General features: G+C 34.2%; 1 protein-coding gene across 15 annotated transcripts in view; it reads left to right on the top strand.

Moving 5' to 3' along the window:
- Positions 1–16225, top strand: part of MYCBP2 (MYC binding protein 2) — a 168462-nt gene that overhangs the window by 75105 nt on the left and 77132 nt on the right. For all 15 annotated transcript variants that reach the window (XM_057366504.1, XM_057366511.1, XM_057366497.1 and 12 more), the window contains 14 exons: positions 2150–2322; positions 2991–3116; positions 3208–3335; positions 3964–4055; positions 4929–5063; positions 5145–5228; positions 5728–5824; positions 7663–7855; positions 8484–8758; positions 9728–9949; positions 11599–11790; positions 12606–12812; positions 13549–13680; positions 14202–14380. In XM_057366504.1, the coding sequence (XP_057222487.1) occupies positions 2150–2322; positions 2991–3116; positions 3208–3335; positions 3964–4055; positions 4929–5063; positions 5145–5228; positions 5728–5824; positions 7663–7855; positions 8484–8758; positions 9728–9949; positions 11599–11790; positions 12606–12812; positions 13549–13680; positions 14202–14380 (2235 nt within the window). The remainder of the gene's footprint in view (positions 1–2149; positions 2323–2990; positions 3117–3207; positions 3336–3963; positions 4056–4928; positions 5064–5144; positions 5229–5727; positions 5825–7662; positions 7856–8483; positions 8759–9727; positions 9950–11598; positions 11791–12605; positions 12813–13548; positions 13681–14201; positions 14381–16225) is intronic.

Here is a 16225-nt window from a genome sequence, read left to right as displayed (position 1 = left end):
TTTTTTTTTTTTTTTTTTTTTTTTCATCATTCTCATTCCAGTCTGATAATATTTGGAGGATCCAAATCTGTTCTGTTTCTTTACTCCCTTTTCTCTGTCTATTTAGCACTTAACTGAAAAACTTCCTTGCCATACTCAGCTGCCATATGTGTGTATCTTAAATTGTTGYTCTTCTGTCAGGCGTTAGGGGTTAAGACTTGAATAGGAGAAGGGGTGGAGCAATGGTATTCTTCTCAGTTCTGACATTTTGGGAGGTCAAAATAAAGGTGTTTATTTAGATGGTAWATACATTGAGACTAACTGTATTTATTTCAATCTTTGTAATGGAGTCTTGGAGCCAATGAAGATAATAAGCCTCGGTTCCAAAACAGAATCATAACTAGAATAGAATAGAATATCCTRTTTTTCTGTAACTATTTAAAAGCTGTGTTAGCTAGGATTTGGRAGAGAAATCTGAACTTCCATCTGAGTTCAGGATATTGAAGATGTTTAAATTGTTTGATGACAAAACAAGTTAGAGTATTCTGTATTTATCTGGAGAAGATGACATCTCATAGAATCATGTCTTCGAAAGCTACTTGCATCCTACTTTGGATGTCTTTATCCAAAATTGAGATTCAAGAACTTAACAGCCAGTTAACATGGAAGCATGCGTTTGCCAGGCATATGTCTTTATGATGTAGGAATTACCTTGGATGGTTGTAGGTCTGCATTATGCTCATACCCAGGATTGTTTGAATCTCACTGGTTAGGTCTCAGTTCTTCCTTAAATTGTGCTGAGATTAGAAACAAGAGTAGCACCCACATCCCTTAGAGCTCTGTATTTTCAGCATGTTTAAATCCACTTAAAGACTCCATTTGTTAAAAAGCCAGTTATCAGTGGCCATGGGAATGCAGCAAGCTTCAGGGGAGGCAAGGTAATGATATTCAACTTGATGTAGACAATAAAATGGTTATTCAGTTTGAGCAAGTCCCAAGTCACACATTACGTTTTTATTATGGGTAAACATGAGTTGAGGTGKTTTATTGTCTTGCAGTATTTTGGGRACTGTAGAACTAAATCTAGAKGTTAAATACTTAACTGAAGAGTGGATTATTTGAGACTGCAGATTTTTTTCTCTGGTATATCCCATTCTGGTTCAGTAGAAAATACTGAAACAGTCTGAAGAACAAACATGTTAATAAATATGCCTATTAGTAGTTAAATATTTGGTATATTAWTCCTGGACATTTTTATTCATGCTTATTTAAATTATGGATCAATTTCTTGTACCGAGACAGCTTTCTGATGACATACATTTTAAACATTTCTTCAAAGCTTTGTGACTTAATCTTTTAGTGAAATTCAAGCGTTGAGTCATGTCATAAGTGTGTTTAAAATTGAACGTTGATGTCTGTGGAAATCCTGAATATATATGGTGTCTTGTAATATTTTTAGTTAAAACTATTTCTTTCTCCATTAGATTTTTGAAACTGCACCAAGTCAAAATTCCTTTTGTGTTATTCAGAACACTCCCATAGGCYTATATGTTCTTGCTGTTTCTTCCTTTTACTTAGTGGTTTCAAAGATTTCATTTTCTTCTTYKATGTRTTAATCTGKATGTATGTGTATTGTAGAAAGTCTTTGTATTCCCTTGTTTATGYTGCCCTTTTTTATAATCCCTTAAAAACTCATGAGGTGATGTTACCCATTTAAAAAAGCCCAAACAAAATATGTGGGATTCCTCAAGATTTTTTTACTCTTATTTGAAGGTAAGCCTTTTACTTTCACTYGGCATCTTTATAATTTTTGAGCTCATCTGCCATTCTATTTAATACTTTGCTACTTACTTCATACTTCTTAATAGATAATACTGTTTTAACATTTATTAGCTTTGTGAAGTGTCTTTCACTTTCAGAAGTGAAATATGTAAACCCATAATATGACTGTTTGACATAGAGTACAATAATGTTTTTGTATCTTTTCATTTGCTGGAGTCTTAARCTAGTAAAGTTTATATATGYTTGSTCTAGTGATGCTTAATTTCAARAGTTCATACCAGCAGATCTACATTKTACATTAAATACCTTAAAAATTTAATTACCTGGTAGATTTTGTATTTTTGCAGTAGATGAAAAGTTTTGTTCATTCTGTTTTTTCTTGCTCCAGGTTTCGACCAAATGCWAGGGAACTGTGGAGTTACAATGCAGTAGTTGCCGATTCCAGGCTTCCCTCAGCTCCAGACATGCAATCCCGGTGTAGTATTTTGAGTCCAGAACTTGCCCTGCCAACAGGTTCCAAAGCTCTAACCACCAGATCTCATGCAGCTTTGCATATTCTAGGTATGCTTTTATAGTTGATGAGTCAGAAGCTTAGGTGAAATAAAGTAATATGATTTAATGTCTAAACAAACTGTAATCTAAAAACTTCCTGAATTTTACTTTGTAGTCTTTTACAGCTGCTTTTAAGTCTTAGTTTAGCTGATGTAGTTATCTTTTGCCATCTTAATATGTTAGAGGATTTTAGAGTTCTGGTGGAACTCTAATATCAGGTGTCAGCATAATAAAGTAAGAGACCTTTCTAGATGATCTTTTAGGACAGTCTTTAGGACAGTCTGCAGAATAACAAAACACCTTTTATGAAGACTTACAAATCTGCTTGTAATTCAGTTAYTACTTCAACTCTTTCTGTGTAATATTGTAAGTGTAAAAAGGAAAAACTCTTACTGGCAATTTATTTTCCATTGGAAAAGTTGCAAAATAGGTTTAATCACATTTGTTATTCTGGAGAATAAATAAATTAAATGAAGTTAATCTTCAGTAGCAAGCCTTGAGATTCTGCAGGAATGACCCTTGACCAAATCAAAAGTATAAAGCTATTCAGYAGCATATGTGTGGTTTAGGGACAAAATGGATTGCTTTGGTTTTCTTAACTAGTATTCATTTCCATGTCAATGCTTATAATCAACAGTGAGAAATTTTGKGTTCTTTTTGGTTTTGCTTTCTTTTAGGTTGCCTTGATACTTTGGCTGCTATGCAGGATTTAAAAATGGGTGTTGCRAATACAGAAGAAGAGACTCAAGCAGTAATGAAAGTTTATTCTAAAGAAGACTATAGTGTGGTTAACAGATTTGAAAGTATGTACACACTAAAATTTTTTAACACAAGCTGCTCAACTTGCAGAAAAAAGACTAAGATTAATTATATTTTGTTGGATGTTTTTTACAGGTCATGGAGGAGGCTGGGGTTATTCAGCCCACTCAGTAGAAGCTATCCGTTTCTGTGCTGATACAGATATTTTGTTAGGTGGTCTTGGTCTTTTTGGTGGTAGAGGTGAATACACTGCTAAAATAAAGGTAGGGGTTTTTGTTTTGTTTTAAACAATGTTATGTCTCCAAATCAGAACTTGGGAAATGCTAGCTAAAACCATGATTAGTTTGATTCTTAATGAGTAGTTTATTGTATGTAAAAAGCATTATGCAGGCACAGTGGGTGAAGTCGAGAGCTGAGAATTACCTTTTTCAAACTCATCAAACTAGAAATTATTTTTAAATAAGACAAAGTCCTCTTAGTGAAGGTGTCATGTTTTGTCCCAGTCACCAACTGTTTATAACACTATGGACTATCTCTGCTAAGAATTTATATAGTACTTTTCAGTCTTTGATGGAAACCCTGCACCTTCTGCCCAACTTTGCCTTTTTTAGATGCTTTTCTTCTGTCTTGCTTGCAAGACTTAGGGAGTTTCTCTACTTAAAAATGTATCTGGACATAAAACTGCGAGGTCAGTGTCAATTGCTATTTCTTCACAGTTAATGCCTGACTTGAAAATGGGATTTTGCCTATCAGTGATACTAAGCAGTAGTCATTTTTGGGAAGGGGAAGGAAGACAAGTATATGGTTTCCAGAATGTCAGACAGGAAAAAGCAGTAATATGAGGTTTCTAACTCCTGTGACATAATTTTATCTTTTTTCTTACTTCACCAGTTGTTTGAATTGGGTCCAGATGGGGGAGACCATGAGACAGATGGAGACCTTCTTGCTGAGACAGATGTCTTAGCATATGATTGTGCTGCCAGGTAAGATGTTCAGCTTACCTGCTTATTATACCTTCTTTGTGATCTCTATTTTTACTGTTCCCATACACATTTTAAATATCAACAGAGATAATCTATGTCATTAGAATTTTGTAGCAAGTGATGTAAAACTCTTAAAAGTGTGTGGGGAAATAGTAAAACATCACATATATCCCCAAACCATTATGGTATTTAARTTAAAAAAAGAAAAATAATCTAATTTTTGCTCTTGTATAAATCTAAGTCAAATCCTGTCTTCGTGTGATGAGATGCCAAGACGAAACACTGCAGCAACTCTTTTGTGTGTCTGGATGGGGTTAGCCATGTTGTAGCTGCTTTTTCATTCTCTGAAATGAAGTAGTTTAAAAATCAAATGATACATGACTAATTTTTTCAGGTTTAAATCTTACATATCAATCCTCTAAATATATATTCTACTATTTTCTTTAATATCAATTGTAATTACTAAGAATTTATGTATAAGTTCTTTTAATTTACAAACATTTTCTGAAATTGAATTTATACTGTATAGTACCTCATAATTAGCACATTCGTTGCAGTATTATATAGTAAGTATAATTAGGCTTGTCTGTGTTAATTTAAGTGAATGTCTCCTTACTCTGTTTGGCATTGATATGTGATTGTTTCACAATTCAAAATCAAGCTAGACTTAGGCATTTCTAGGTCCTTCTGCATTATTATCTTTTAATTACTACAGTAATTTTCTATTAAAAACTTCTGGGATTTGAGTATAAATAGACACAACAACTTAATTCCATTACTTCTCAATTTCTTTTATAATCRGTGTGTAATTTGTTAAAAGTTAATTTAAAAAATAATTCACATCTAACATTTTCCAAAATTTACTTCTCCCAGAGAGAAATATGCAATGATGTTTGATGAGCCAGTACTCCTACAAGCTGGCTGGTGGTATGTAGCCTGGGCAAGAGTGTCAGGACCTAGCAGTGATTGTGGATCTCATGGACAGGCCTCTATTACTACAGATGATGGGTATGTTTTCTTCTTTATTTTTTATTGAGAAACAAGACCTTTAGTAAGACTCGAAATATAATTGGGTTGTTTCTCTTTCAGTGTTGTATTTCAGTTTAAAAGTTCCAAGAAATCAAATAATGGTACAGATGTGAACGCAGGGCAGATTCCACAACTACTATACAGGTAATACTTTGACCTCTGGAGCAATTTACTGGCATGTTTTTAGAATAGAAATATGGAATTCATTTAAGTAACCATGTTTCATGAAAATACTATTGTATTAAATGAAGGAAATCAATGCAGGAAAAACTTCGTGTCTTTGAGTAAAGTAATAAATTATACCCACATTTCCTTCCTTGTTATTTTTCTTGCAGTCATCCTGCATGAGTCCTGAGACTTTMTTCTACATTTGTAGAACTCATGGTTTCATATAACATGATTCATATTTTTTGCTACTTGGTTACTGGTCTAGAATGATTACGCACTGCAGGAAGTCATGTTGAAGTTGAACATTTTTTGGATAGTTATAACTTTTTTCACTTAGTTTTTTTTTTCTTCTATTTGAACAATAAAATCAGAAAAAACTACAAAAAGTAGAAAACAAAACCAGCAAACCCTACCCAAAACTCTACTAAAAGTAAAAACTGGAGATTTYAAGTAAGTTCTAAAATTGTTCTTCCAGGTTGCCAACAAGTGATGGCAGTGCATCCAAAGGAAAACAACAAACCAGTGAACCCGTGCACATTTTAAAGAGATCTTTTGCCAGAACTGTGTCAGTGGTGAGTACTATCAAGAATCTTTTGTGTTTCTTCCAAGTTCATACATGGTTAGGAAACTGAAAGATGTAGATGTGGAAATAATAATGGCTTTGTGTTTGCTTTCTCAAGGAGAAGTTAGGTACACTGATGAGTTAATTTTTTTTTTTTTTTTTTTTACTTTTCTGAAGATTTCAAATGTAAACTTGGATCTAAACTAATCTTGGTATTGACCTGAGGATGAGAGTCTAGAAATGTGTTTGCTTCCAAGGTTAAGCTACTTGGTTTGGAGTTTTTTAGTGAGAGGGGAATTGGAGTTGAGCTCATTCTCACTGGTTGTATTCAATGTATAAGCTTTACTTCCTGCTAAAAAATCTGTATTAGCAGGCTTTTTAGAAGTTTGAGGGAACTTTACAGTTCTCTTACATGGCTTTTATGTTACTGGCACTAATAGGTCACTGGTGAGATTTATCTTCCTCTTAGATGCATTCCTGTTCATATTCAAAATCAGAGAACATTTAATTAAACTTTGGTAAACTRAGGTTAGTAATATTCTAGGCACAGTGAGCTGCAGCTGCTGATAGAAGGTAGGCTGTAGCTCTTCACATACAAGGGGGCTTGTCAGATTTTGAGAAATCCTGTGTGACGTTGAAATGCGATATTATCATGCAGGGTAAGGCAAATTTTGTCGTTGTGTTTTTGAAATACAGTCCTTATCTGTATTTCAGATATCTGTATACAGTTGCAATTAATGGTTATTTAATTTTCAGTTCCATCCTGATTTATACTTTGTACTGTATTACACATACTGTCAGTGTTCTCCATGGATAGTTATACACAAGTTCTTGTCTCCATATGGATAGCCACAGTATGATTTTCTAAATCACATTACTGTCTTTCATTTATGTCTTCTCTATCTCTTTAGTACTCTCTAATGATTAGGATGATCTCCTGTTAGGTTTCTTCTAGGAATGTATTATCTACATGATTTGCATTTTTAGTAATCGTATTATCAACATATTAATAACTACTCARTGTATGTTTGCTTAAAAATATTTGCATTAAGCTATGAACTTCTGTGGATTTTAATACTTCGCAGTGTATTCTTGCTCTTCATTATCTTGCTGCTCTTACCCTCACCATAGATATGAACCAGGATAAGAGGAAGATTTTGGCTTTCTGGCATTTCTAGAGGCATTTTAATATTTGACTTTGAACAGTCACTCTGATTGTTGCAACTTGAAGGTGTCCAACACCAAATACTTTAGTTTTGTTTTCTGAGGTACAGCTTTGTGAAATTATTGAGCACATACAATAATAATAGTAGAAACAAAACTTTTAAAATCCTCAGTTTTGTGAACTATCATGTGTTTCTGTTATGCTCTCAAGTACTGTAAATGCCATGTAGTGGCCATGATTCTGCATCTGATTACTGTTTAAAAACAAAGTGCAAACAGCCCTGGTAAGTCTTTATGGCAAGAATGTATTATGTCAAAAGTAGATATTACATTCATCTGTAGATAAAGAAAATAAAATTGACTGGAAAATCTTCATTACAGGCAAATACAGTTGTTAGTTCTTAAATAAATGAGAGGCTTCACATTTTAAATATTCTAGCATATGTTATGCATCGATTTTATCATGGTGTTAACAGTGAAGTGTCCCTGCATTCTTAATGCATTTTTTTATTCTCRAGCAAAATACAGTTTTGTGTTGCATGGTAGATGTGTAAAGGCATAAAGATSTTTTCATAATATACATGGGTATGGTTGCTATTTACCTTTCATCTAATACTGATGTAGAAAGATCACTTGTTTTTTAACACAAAACCTATTTTTGGTATCCTTCATATCCTGCAATAGGAATGCTTTGAGTCTTTACTGAGCATTCTTCACTGGAGTTGGACAACACTGGTGCTGGGAGTTGAAGAACTTCGTGGGCTGAAGGGTTTCCAATACACTGCTACTCTACTGGATTTAGAAAGGTTGCGTTTTGTGGGCACTTGCTGCCTGAGATTGCTGAGGGTCTACACCTGTGAAATATATCCCATATCAGGTATTCCTCGTAGTCCACTTGTTTCATATTTATTAGCGAATAGTAATCTACAGGACATTTGAAGTCTGAGCTAAGTATTCATGTAGGATATGATACAAGATGGAACGCTCATACAGGTGRTTTTGTTGGAGCAATTAAAAGAATTGCTGTTAGAAACAGGGTATTTTCAATTGTCTTAATAACCAAGTTCCCCACTACTACTGCAGTGTAATGTTTATACTGTAATATGTGTATTTTCAGGTTAATTTTCTGATTGACTTGTCTGTTGACTTTTGGACTGCTTGTATCTTTTTTTTTCTTGTTTCTGTACATATTGTCTTCTTTGGTGGTGAGCACAGTGTGAATTGGAAAGACTGTATTTGTTTTTCATGACTGTACTTTAACAATGCTCATATTAAAACACAGYATATATTATAAAAGACCAGAAAAGTGGGAATTTCTAATGTTCAGGTTTCTGTGGTAGAGTTTAACACCCTGCACTGTTTTACTTTTGAAATTAACTTATCTGAATGTAGATACAACAGTATTGCCAAATTCCAGTTTTTCTCTTTGCATTTAAAATGTGCATTTTAACATAAAAATACTTCATTTTTGTACATTTAATGCTTCACTTTTTGTAATCTTCTAGCTACAGCTAAGGCAGTTGTAGAAGAAACCAGCAAACTAGCAGATTGCATTGGAAAAACTAGGACCTTRCTGAGAAAAATTTTATCTGAAGGAGTTGATCATTGCATGGTGAAGTTGGACAATGATCCACAAGGATACCTGAGTCAGCCTCTCAGTCTTTTGGAAGCTGTTCTTCAGGAATGCCATAATACATTCACAGCTTGCTTCCATTCATTTTATCCAACACCAGCTCTCCAGTGGGCGTGTCTTTGTGACTTGCTGAACTGTTTGGACCAGGTACGTTAAAATAGCACAAGTCAATATTACAGCTTAGCTTGGCCCTTTTGCTCAAATTGAAGCCAACTAGTATTTAAAACTTCTGTTGCTTTTTTGCACTTATCCTGATTTGCAGCTTGAATTCTGCTTGAATGTTGTTGTTTGGGTTGTTTTTTTAAATGGTTAGTATTGGATTTGTTTCTGGTTTTGTTTATTTGGGGTATTCTCTAAATGTAGCYCAACAAGAGCCTAGGAACTTTATCTTCTTTAGCTTTCAAGATTCTCCATGGGACAGTGAAGAAAATTTGTGGTTTTGGTAGCTGTCTGCACCTCCTTTTTTAGTATTGAGGCCATGCCTTATATGTGCTTACTCTTGCTGCGTGTTGCCTAAGAGCATCCATGTGGTATTTTTTATCACTAATACTTGAGTAATTCCTCTTTATTAAACATTGCTGCAGTGGTCTCATCCAGCCAAGTATACGAGAAGCAGCTGGGAATATTATTCTATAATCAACAACTTTCTTCTGGTTATTTTGCTTCTTATGAATAAGCATCCCACATCTAAACAGTGTAATTGGTTGCTTGCATTGCTTGTGGTGAGATGTAAACAATTTGCTGCTTTGCATAAAAATTCATTTAGCATATACAGTTTCAAGGARGAATCTGTTCTTTAATGTATTACTCTATTTAAGTTGTTTAATTATAATTGTTAATTATAAGAAATGCYGTGTCTTCMAAGGATACCATAATTTCMAAAGTAATATTAGATGGRTTTATTATTTTAAAATATGCCAACYAAGAAATTTTAATTACTCRGGTTTTGAAGATCTAAAATCAAGCTAATGATAGAAGGTAATGTAAAATTCATAGGAAAGCTTTTTCTACGTTATTTTTCTTTTTACAACAAAGCTGGAAAGTTCCTTTCAAAAGTAGTTTGTCTCTTGTTTCAATGCAGTGGTGCCATTCTAWTAATTTCTTTTCATGTCTTAGGACATCCAGGAAGCAAACTTCAAGACTTCCAGTAGTCGTCTCCTTGCTGCTGTGATGTCTGCTCTCTGCCACACTTCAGTGAAGCTGACCTCCATCTTCCCAATTGCTTATGATGGAGAGGCCTTGCTGCGCTCCATGGTTAAACAAGTCAGCACTGAGAACGACTCTGCTCTGGCCCATCGCTTTCCTCTTCTGGTGGCACACATGGAAAAACTTAGTCAGGTTAGGATGTGTTCTAAAACTTTTATGACTTCTTTTACTTTGCAAGAGAAAGCTGTTATGTACCTTRAAGTCTTTGCTTGATAAAGATGTAGACGAATTTGCCTAAGTGTTTTCTTTCTATAGTGCTTAGTTCTGAAACTGATGTTTTTTTCCAATTATATCTTTTTGTCTGAGGTATCCCAACTGTTTCTGGTTTGGAGAATGTCTGAGCAAAAATGATTCTTATCTTCAAATATTAAATTGGAAGAAATACGCTTCAGTAGGATTCTGTTGCATAGTGTTTTCTGCAGCAGTTCTTCAGCTTTTTGATATGATCACAAGGAAGAATGTGTAGATAGATCTGGTATTTGGAGGAAGAGCCAACAGAGCTTTAGTAATAAAATGTCATGTCCCAAACTGGAATTTGTAAAGACACTGACAAGGGAAGCCCAGTAAARTTCTAGCAAAGGTTATTCAACCATTTCCTAATCAAGGGCTCTTGAATGATGTATTTTAGCAGTTCTGTTATTTTAGAATTGTTTTACAGTAATTAAAAAGGTAAAGATGATAATCAGGGAAATGGGATTACTAAATAATATTCTTCACTTCAGAAGGCAACAGGGGTAAGATAGTAGGAAATTATGARTTATGCAAGAGAGGTAAATAACGGATAGTTGTTAAGTCTACCACTACCAGAAGTTTTGAGCAAAATGTAAGTCAGAAATTTTCTGCTCCTCATAAAATGTGTGGTTAATCTGGGGGACATACTCCTGTAGGCTGTTATTATGCTAAAATCTTTCATGCACTTGSAAAGCACCTGCCCAAATTAATGAAGAAAAAACCCACCAGGCACTATTAAATGCGAATGTAATATTTATATCTTGGATACAGCTGCCTCATAASAGTAAAAGATGGAAAAGTATTCTGTGTCGGTATCTGTACAGGTTTGCTTCACCTGACTGTCTTCTGTATTGGTTCACTATTTAGTTATTTTTGGGAGACAAAATAGTGAGAAAGATAAACCTTAGATTTTCATCAGTATAGCTGATTTTATTTTTCTTACTGGGAATGATTTTCAGTGTGGCTAACTGTTACAAAAACAGTGGATGTCACTGCTAGGTAGAAGATGCAGTAGATGCCTAAGCTTGGGTTGTTTCATAGTCTTCATTCATCAAAGAATATTGTGTTTATAATCATCCCACCATTGGTTTTATCTTAGCTTTTTGCACAGAGGATTCTTTTTGCCAACAGCAAAACAATAAAGCTTCCAAGTTTCTTTTTTAAACACTGCAGAAGAAAATTATATGAAAGTTTCACAGGCAGCTATGTATGAGCTGTGTTCTRATGTAGGCTTATAAAGTCCATAGGTTTTATGAGCTTTATAGGCTATGAAGATAAGACCTCTCCTGAGAGGGACACCTCTATGTGGTAGCTTTCCAATGCAATAAACTTGTCCCCATCTTATTCAGGMAATTAAGAACATTAATCAATTCTTTTGACAAAGGAATACATGCTRTGATAGCTTTGACATTTTTTTCCCTCCCTCTAGACATTTCCTATCTTTATGAAGTCACAGATATTTTAATTACATGTGTTTATAATATGTGAAAGTCTGTTTTGTTTTTTTTTAATAACCGTGTCATTTGTCATTGTTTTTCTTCATACTGCAGAGTGAAGAAAATGTTTCAGGGATGACAAGTTTTCGGGAAGTGCTGGAAAAGATGTTGGTTATTGTTGTTTTACCAGTGCGGAACAGCCTTAGAAGAGAAAATGAACTATTCTCTTCACATCTGGTTTCTAATACCTGTGGATTGCTTGCTAGTATTGTGAGTGAGCTTACAGCATCAGCATTAGGATCTGAGGTAAAACTGCTATTAAATAATCTTTAGAAGTCTTTCAGGGCAAATAGATTATGAATGTGATACRGGCTATGACAGGTATTTTATAGTGTGCAGATCTTTCAGAGATTCTGGAATTCTCAGTTCTGAGAAGCTCAGATGTTTTGCATAAATTTAAAAGCATAGATTCACCRTGTTAGGAAAGTCCTGGTGATAATTAGCTACTTTGTTATGGCTGCAGAATACTGCGGATTGTTTACAAAATGGCAACTTTTGGAGTGCTCTGCTTTTTGCCTGCATGTTTGTGTACATATACAATGAAATATCCTTTAATGAGTCTGTAACTKCATTAAGTGACAGAAAAGTATCTGACTTCATTAAAGGGGTCTCACTGTGCTGTTGACAAGCTATTGTCACAGAAAAAATCAAGCTTTTGATAACACCATGATTCAAGGTGTTCTTAYCATTATGTAACATCTGTATCTGCCCTCTCTTGATCTTGACTGTTCCTAATGCAGAAGTATCTAACATTTCTTTTAGTACAGCTAATCTGTATTTTGTACTAATTTACCCCATAAAATATATATTTAAATACTTAAAAAAAAACCTAATTGTATTCCTAATTATTTCTAGTTAATTTCTAATTGCCAGAAATACTTTTTTTTTTAGTCAGTATTGACTAGAAGGCTCAGTAGTGGCATCTTCTGTAGTTTATGAGTTGACTTTTAAAATTCACCCAGTTCGAAAACCTGGTAATTTCATTCACTTAACTTTGCTTTGCTGAAGTTCTAACATTTAGCAGTTAATCTTTTCTGACACCTGTATTTAACTTTCTGCAGGTTGATGGACTGAATTCTCTCCATTCTGTCAAGTCCACTCCAAACCGATTTACTAAAACAAGTCAAGGAAGAAGCTGGAATACTGGGAATGGATCCCCTGATGCCATATGTTTCTCTGTTGACAAACCTGGTGTAGTTGTAGTGGGATTTTCTGTTTATGGTGGAGGAGGAATTCATGAGTATGAGTTGGAGGTATTAGTTGATGATGTAAGTACTGCATTTGAGACAATTTGAACAAAAGTAACCTCAGAGGTTTTTTAGAATATTATTTATTWATGTAACATTGTCATTGTTTTTCAGTCTAGGCTACTACTAAAGTGGTGCAGTGTTAGTAAGGTTTTTTGGTTTGCTTGTGGTGGTGACTTTTTTGTTACCACAAGCTACATACCTTATCAAGAAGGGTCCTTATCTTGGTTATTGTCTTGAACTCTTTCTTTATTACAAATAATATTTGAAGTATARGTGGCTTTTTGCTTTCAGGAGCTAAATGTAAATTATTATCTCTCTGTAAACTGAATGAAAATAAGAAATTTAGTTAAAACCAAAAATTAAAGAAAAGGGAAATGGCCTACCAGCCATGCTCAGACTACACCTACAGATCTTTCTTGTGCTGTAGATGTACTCTCTTGGAAGCAGCACAAGACTGTATTTTGGGTTCTTGTAAAGAAGAAAAACCTCTGTTCTTGTACGCACAGTTGTTCAGTATAACTGATGATTCTGATTTCTTCCAAAGGAAAAGCATAGGTTACTATTGGAAATTACCCTCTCTGCTCAGTAATATTCTCTTTAGCAGAAAGGCTTTACTGTTGACCCTGAACATGCTTTTTATCTTTCTTTGCAATGCCATGTGTAAAAATCTATGCGATGAAACCTAAGTTTCACAGTTGTGTGAGTGTGTCATTTGTTATAAATGTAATTAAATTTCTTTGTTTCTTTGAATCAGAGTGATCATACCGGAGATGCAACTCATTCTCATAGATGGACATCTTTAGAATTGGTTAAAGGAACTTAYACCACAGATGATTCTCCTAGTGACATAGCTGAAATCAGRCTTGATAAAGTTGTGCCACTGAAGGTAAATAAAATAAATGCACATCTGTAGGTTTCATACAACTTCTTTAGATAAAAATATTGAAATGTTCGATGTAAATTGTTCGGTGTTTTGTGTACACATTCACAAGTTGATCTTGATATGTRTGCTTCATAAAGTCTCTGTTTCACCCTGTAAATGAAAAGTTCCAGATCCTTCAGCWAAAAGAAATTAGATCCCAGTTTTTACAGCAGCATAAGATAGATTGTGGTTGCTTACTAATTTTAGAATATTCTTGAACGTGCAACTTGGTAGCTAATTTTCTTGGGTACCTGCTTACTCTACTAGCAATTAGTAGTAATTTAAGTTATGGTCCATAGTTTGGGAAAATGGAACAGCTTTGAATTTTGTTAAATGCTTGRTCTGTTTTGTTTYATTTTATTTGTSSWKTGCTTTGAAGGACTTTTCAGACTCCAGTATTAATATAAAATAATTACTTTGGTAATACCATGAAGCCATAGATATTTGTTTTATATTGCATACTATTTTTGGCTCTTCTTTTTAAGGAAAATGTGAAATAYGCAGTTCGTTTGAGGAATTATGGAAGTCGGACAGCCAATGGAGATGGTGGAATGACCACAGTGCAGTGCCCAGATGGTGTAACGTTTACATTTAGTACATGTAGTCTGAGCAGTAATGGCACTAACCAAACACGAGGACAAATCCCACAGATCCTTTATTACAGGTTTGTGTGTTGTAAAGATTCATTTCTAAGAAAAGTGAACAAAACTATTATAGTGCTATTATACCACATAGGTTTTTGAGAAGTAATAAGAATAAATGCATCCAGAGCATTTGTGGTGCCTCTTCCAGTGTTGCTTTAGGTTCTGTTCTTTCAACTTGACAAATAATTTGATGGTTGACTTSTTACAAGGTCCATTGTTTACTACTGTACTATTTTAATTTCTGCTTTTTCTATATCATAAGAGAAATTTGAGAGATTACCCACTGGGATGTTGATCTCTCTGATATATTCTGTTTCTCAGTTTCCAAAAACAATTGCACCATGTAGTGAAGCAAGGTCTATTTATATAGGAACTGTCTCCTCCCTTAAGAGTTCAAAAGTAGAAAAAGAAATATTGCAAGTGCCTGAAGAAAATCAACTGAAACATCTTACTATCTTGCAGGGAATCTTTACTTCAGCCTTTCAGTATGACAGTAGGAATTCACTCATGGTAATGCTTTTGCAGAAAGCATTGCTTTCATGTTTGAGGTGCTTGCCCTAGTATCTATATCAAGACACAATTTTCAGACTGGAAATGCAAGGCTGATCGACAGAAGATGGAAGGAATAAAATGATCAATGAATAAAAATTTACTTTTATATTTGATTATGTGTGAGATATACCTACCTAATAGAAGATTTAGAGGATACAAAAAAAAAGTAATTCTTCAACAACGGATGTATTTTAGACTAACAAGCACATGAATACGTTGCTCTTAAGAAGGTTTTAAAGAAGATAAAATACAAAGAAGTGGCCAGCAAAATTATAGTAGTAGTATGTTTAAAGATGCAAAATAGCTCCGAACTACATTTTAATAACAATTGAGGTTGTGCTCAAAGATTCAGCTTATCAGTAAAAACGAAAAGTAATTGCTTACTAAAGAATGGAATTGCACTGATGCATATCATGATACTTYCATTGATTTAGTCTCCTGGAATCTTGGAATTTATTACGCAGTATCATAGTTGGGAAGTATCATTTTGTAAGAAGCATGAAAAAAGACAAGAAAAACATCTATTTTCACTCTTAGGTTGTCTGCTTTTATACAGGCAAAAGAGAAAATTAAGGAGAAATAATAATTTCTTYGATTGCAGAAAAGCAAGAGGTGTAATTTCAGTAATGGAAGCTTCAAGGCATTCTAACTTAATAATAAATTAATAGATGAAAAAGCCCACACCAAAGTCCTGTCTTCAGATAAGAAAAGTCTGAGGTTTTTTTTTGTTACAACTGATAAAATTCTAAGAAGCTTGTAAAAGACTCTAGTAGTATAACTAGGAACAATTATAGAATAAATTGTGTTGAAAAAAATTGCAGCTGCGTACTGAAATCACAATGTCTTTTGAAGTTTGTATAAACCAGAGAAATCTAATAYTACATGATGCATGACTGTGGTTATGGACTTAGTTTGAGGACTCACAGTTTATGTCATAGTTTGATGTATACTGATTTGAAATCTTGATTTGCCTACAAAGAAATTAATATTTAGTGAACTGTTACAGAACAGCTTGCACAAGTTACATTCCATTTTGTTTGGGGGATGCTCAGAGAACAAAGAGAATTGTTGCTCATGCATATGCAAAGGAGGGGCACATACAGAAGTGAGCACACTTTCAATAAAAACAGAAAAGTTTTGGAGGGATTTGYTGGGAAAGTACTCTGTTGAATTGCACCCACCATCAGTGGTTAAAAAATTCAAATTAAAAAAGCTTGAGGCTGACAGCAAAGCTACAGTTCCAATTCACACTGAAAAGATTCACATCATAGAGAAGGTGAGGTATCCTTGTTCACTAAATTGCTCAAGGTTAA

The sequence above is a fragment of the Malurus melanocephalus genome, unplaced genomic scaffold (assembly GCF_030028575.1).
Source record: "Malurus melanocephalus ecotype Western Australia unplaced genomic scaffold, MMel_1.1 scaffold_66, whole genome shotgun sequence".
In the NCBI taxonomy this organism is placed as follows: Eukaryota; Metazoa; Chordata; class Aves; order Passeriformes; family Maluridae; genus Malurus; species Malurus melanocephalus.
Note: the sequence above shows the minus strand (reverse complement) of the source record. Positions and strands in the feature narration are given on the sequence as shown.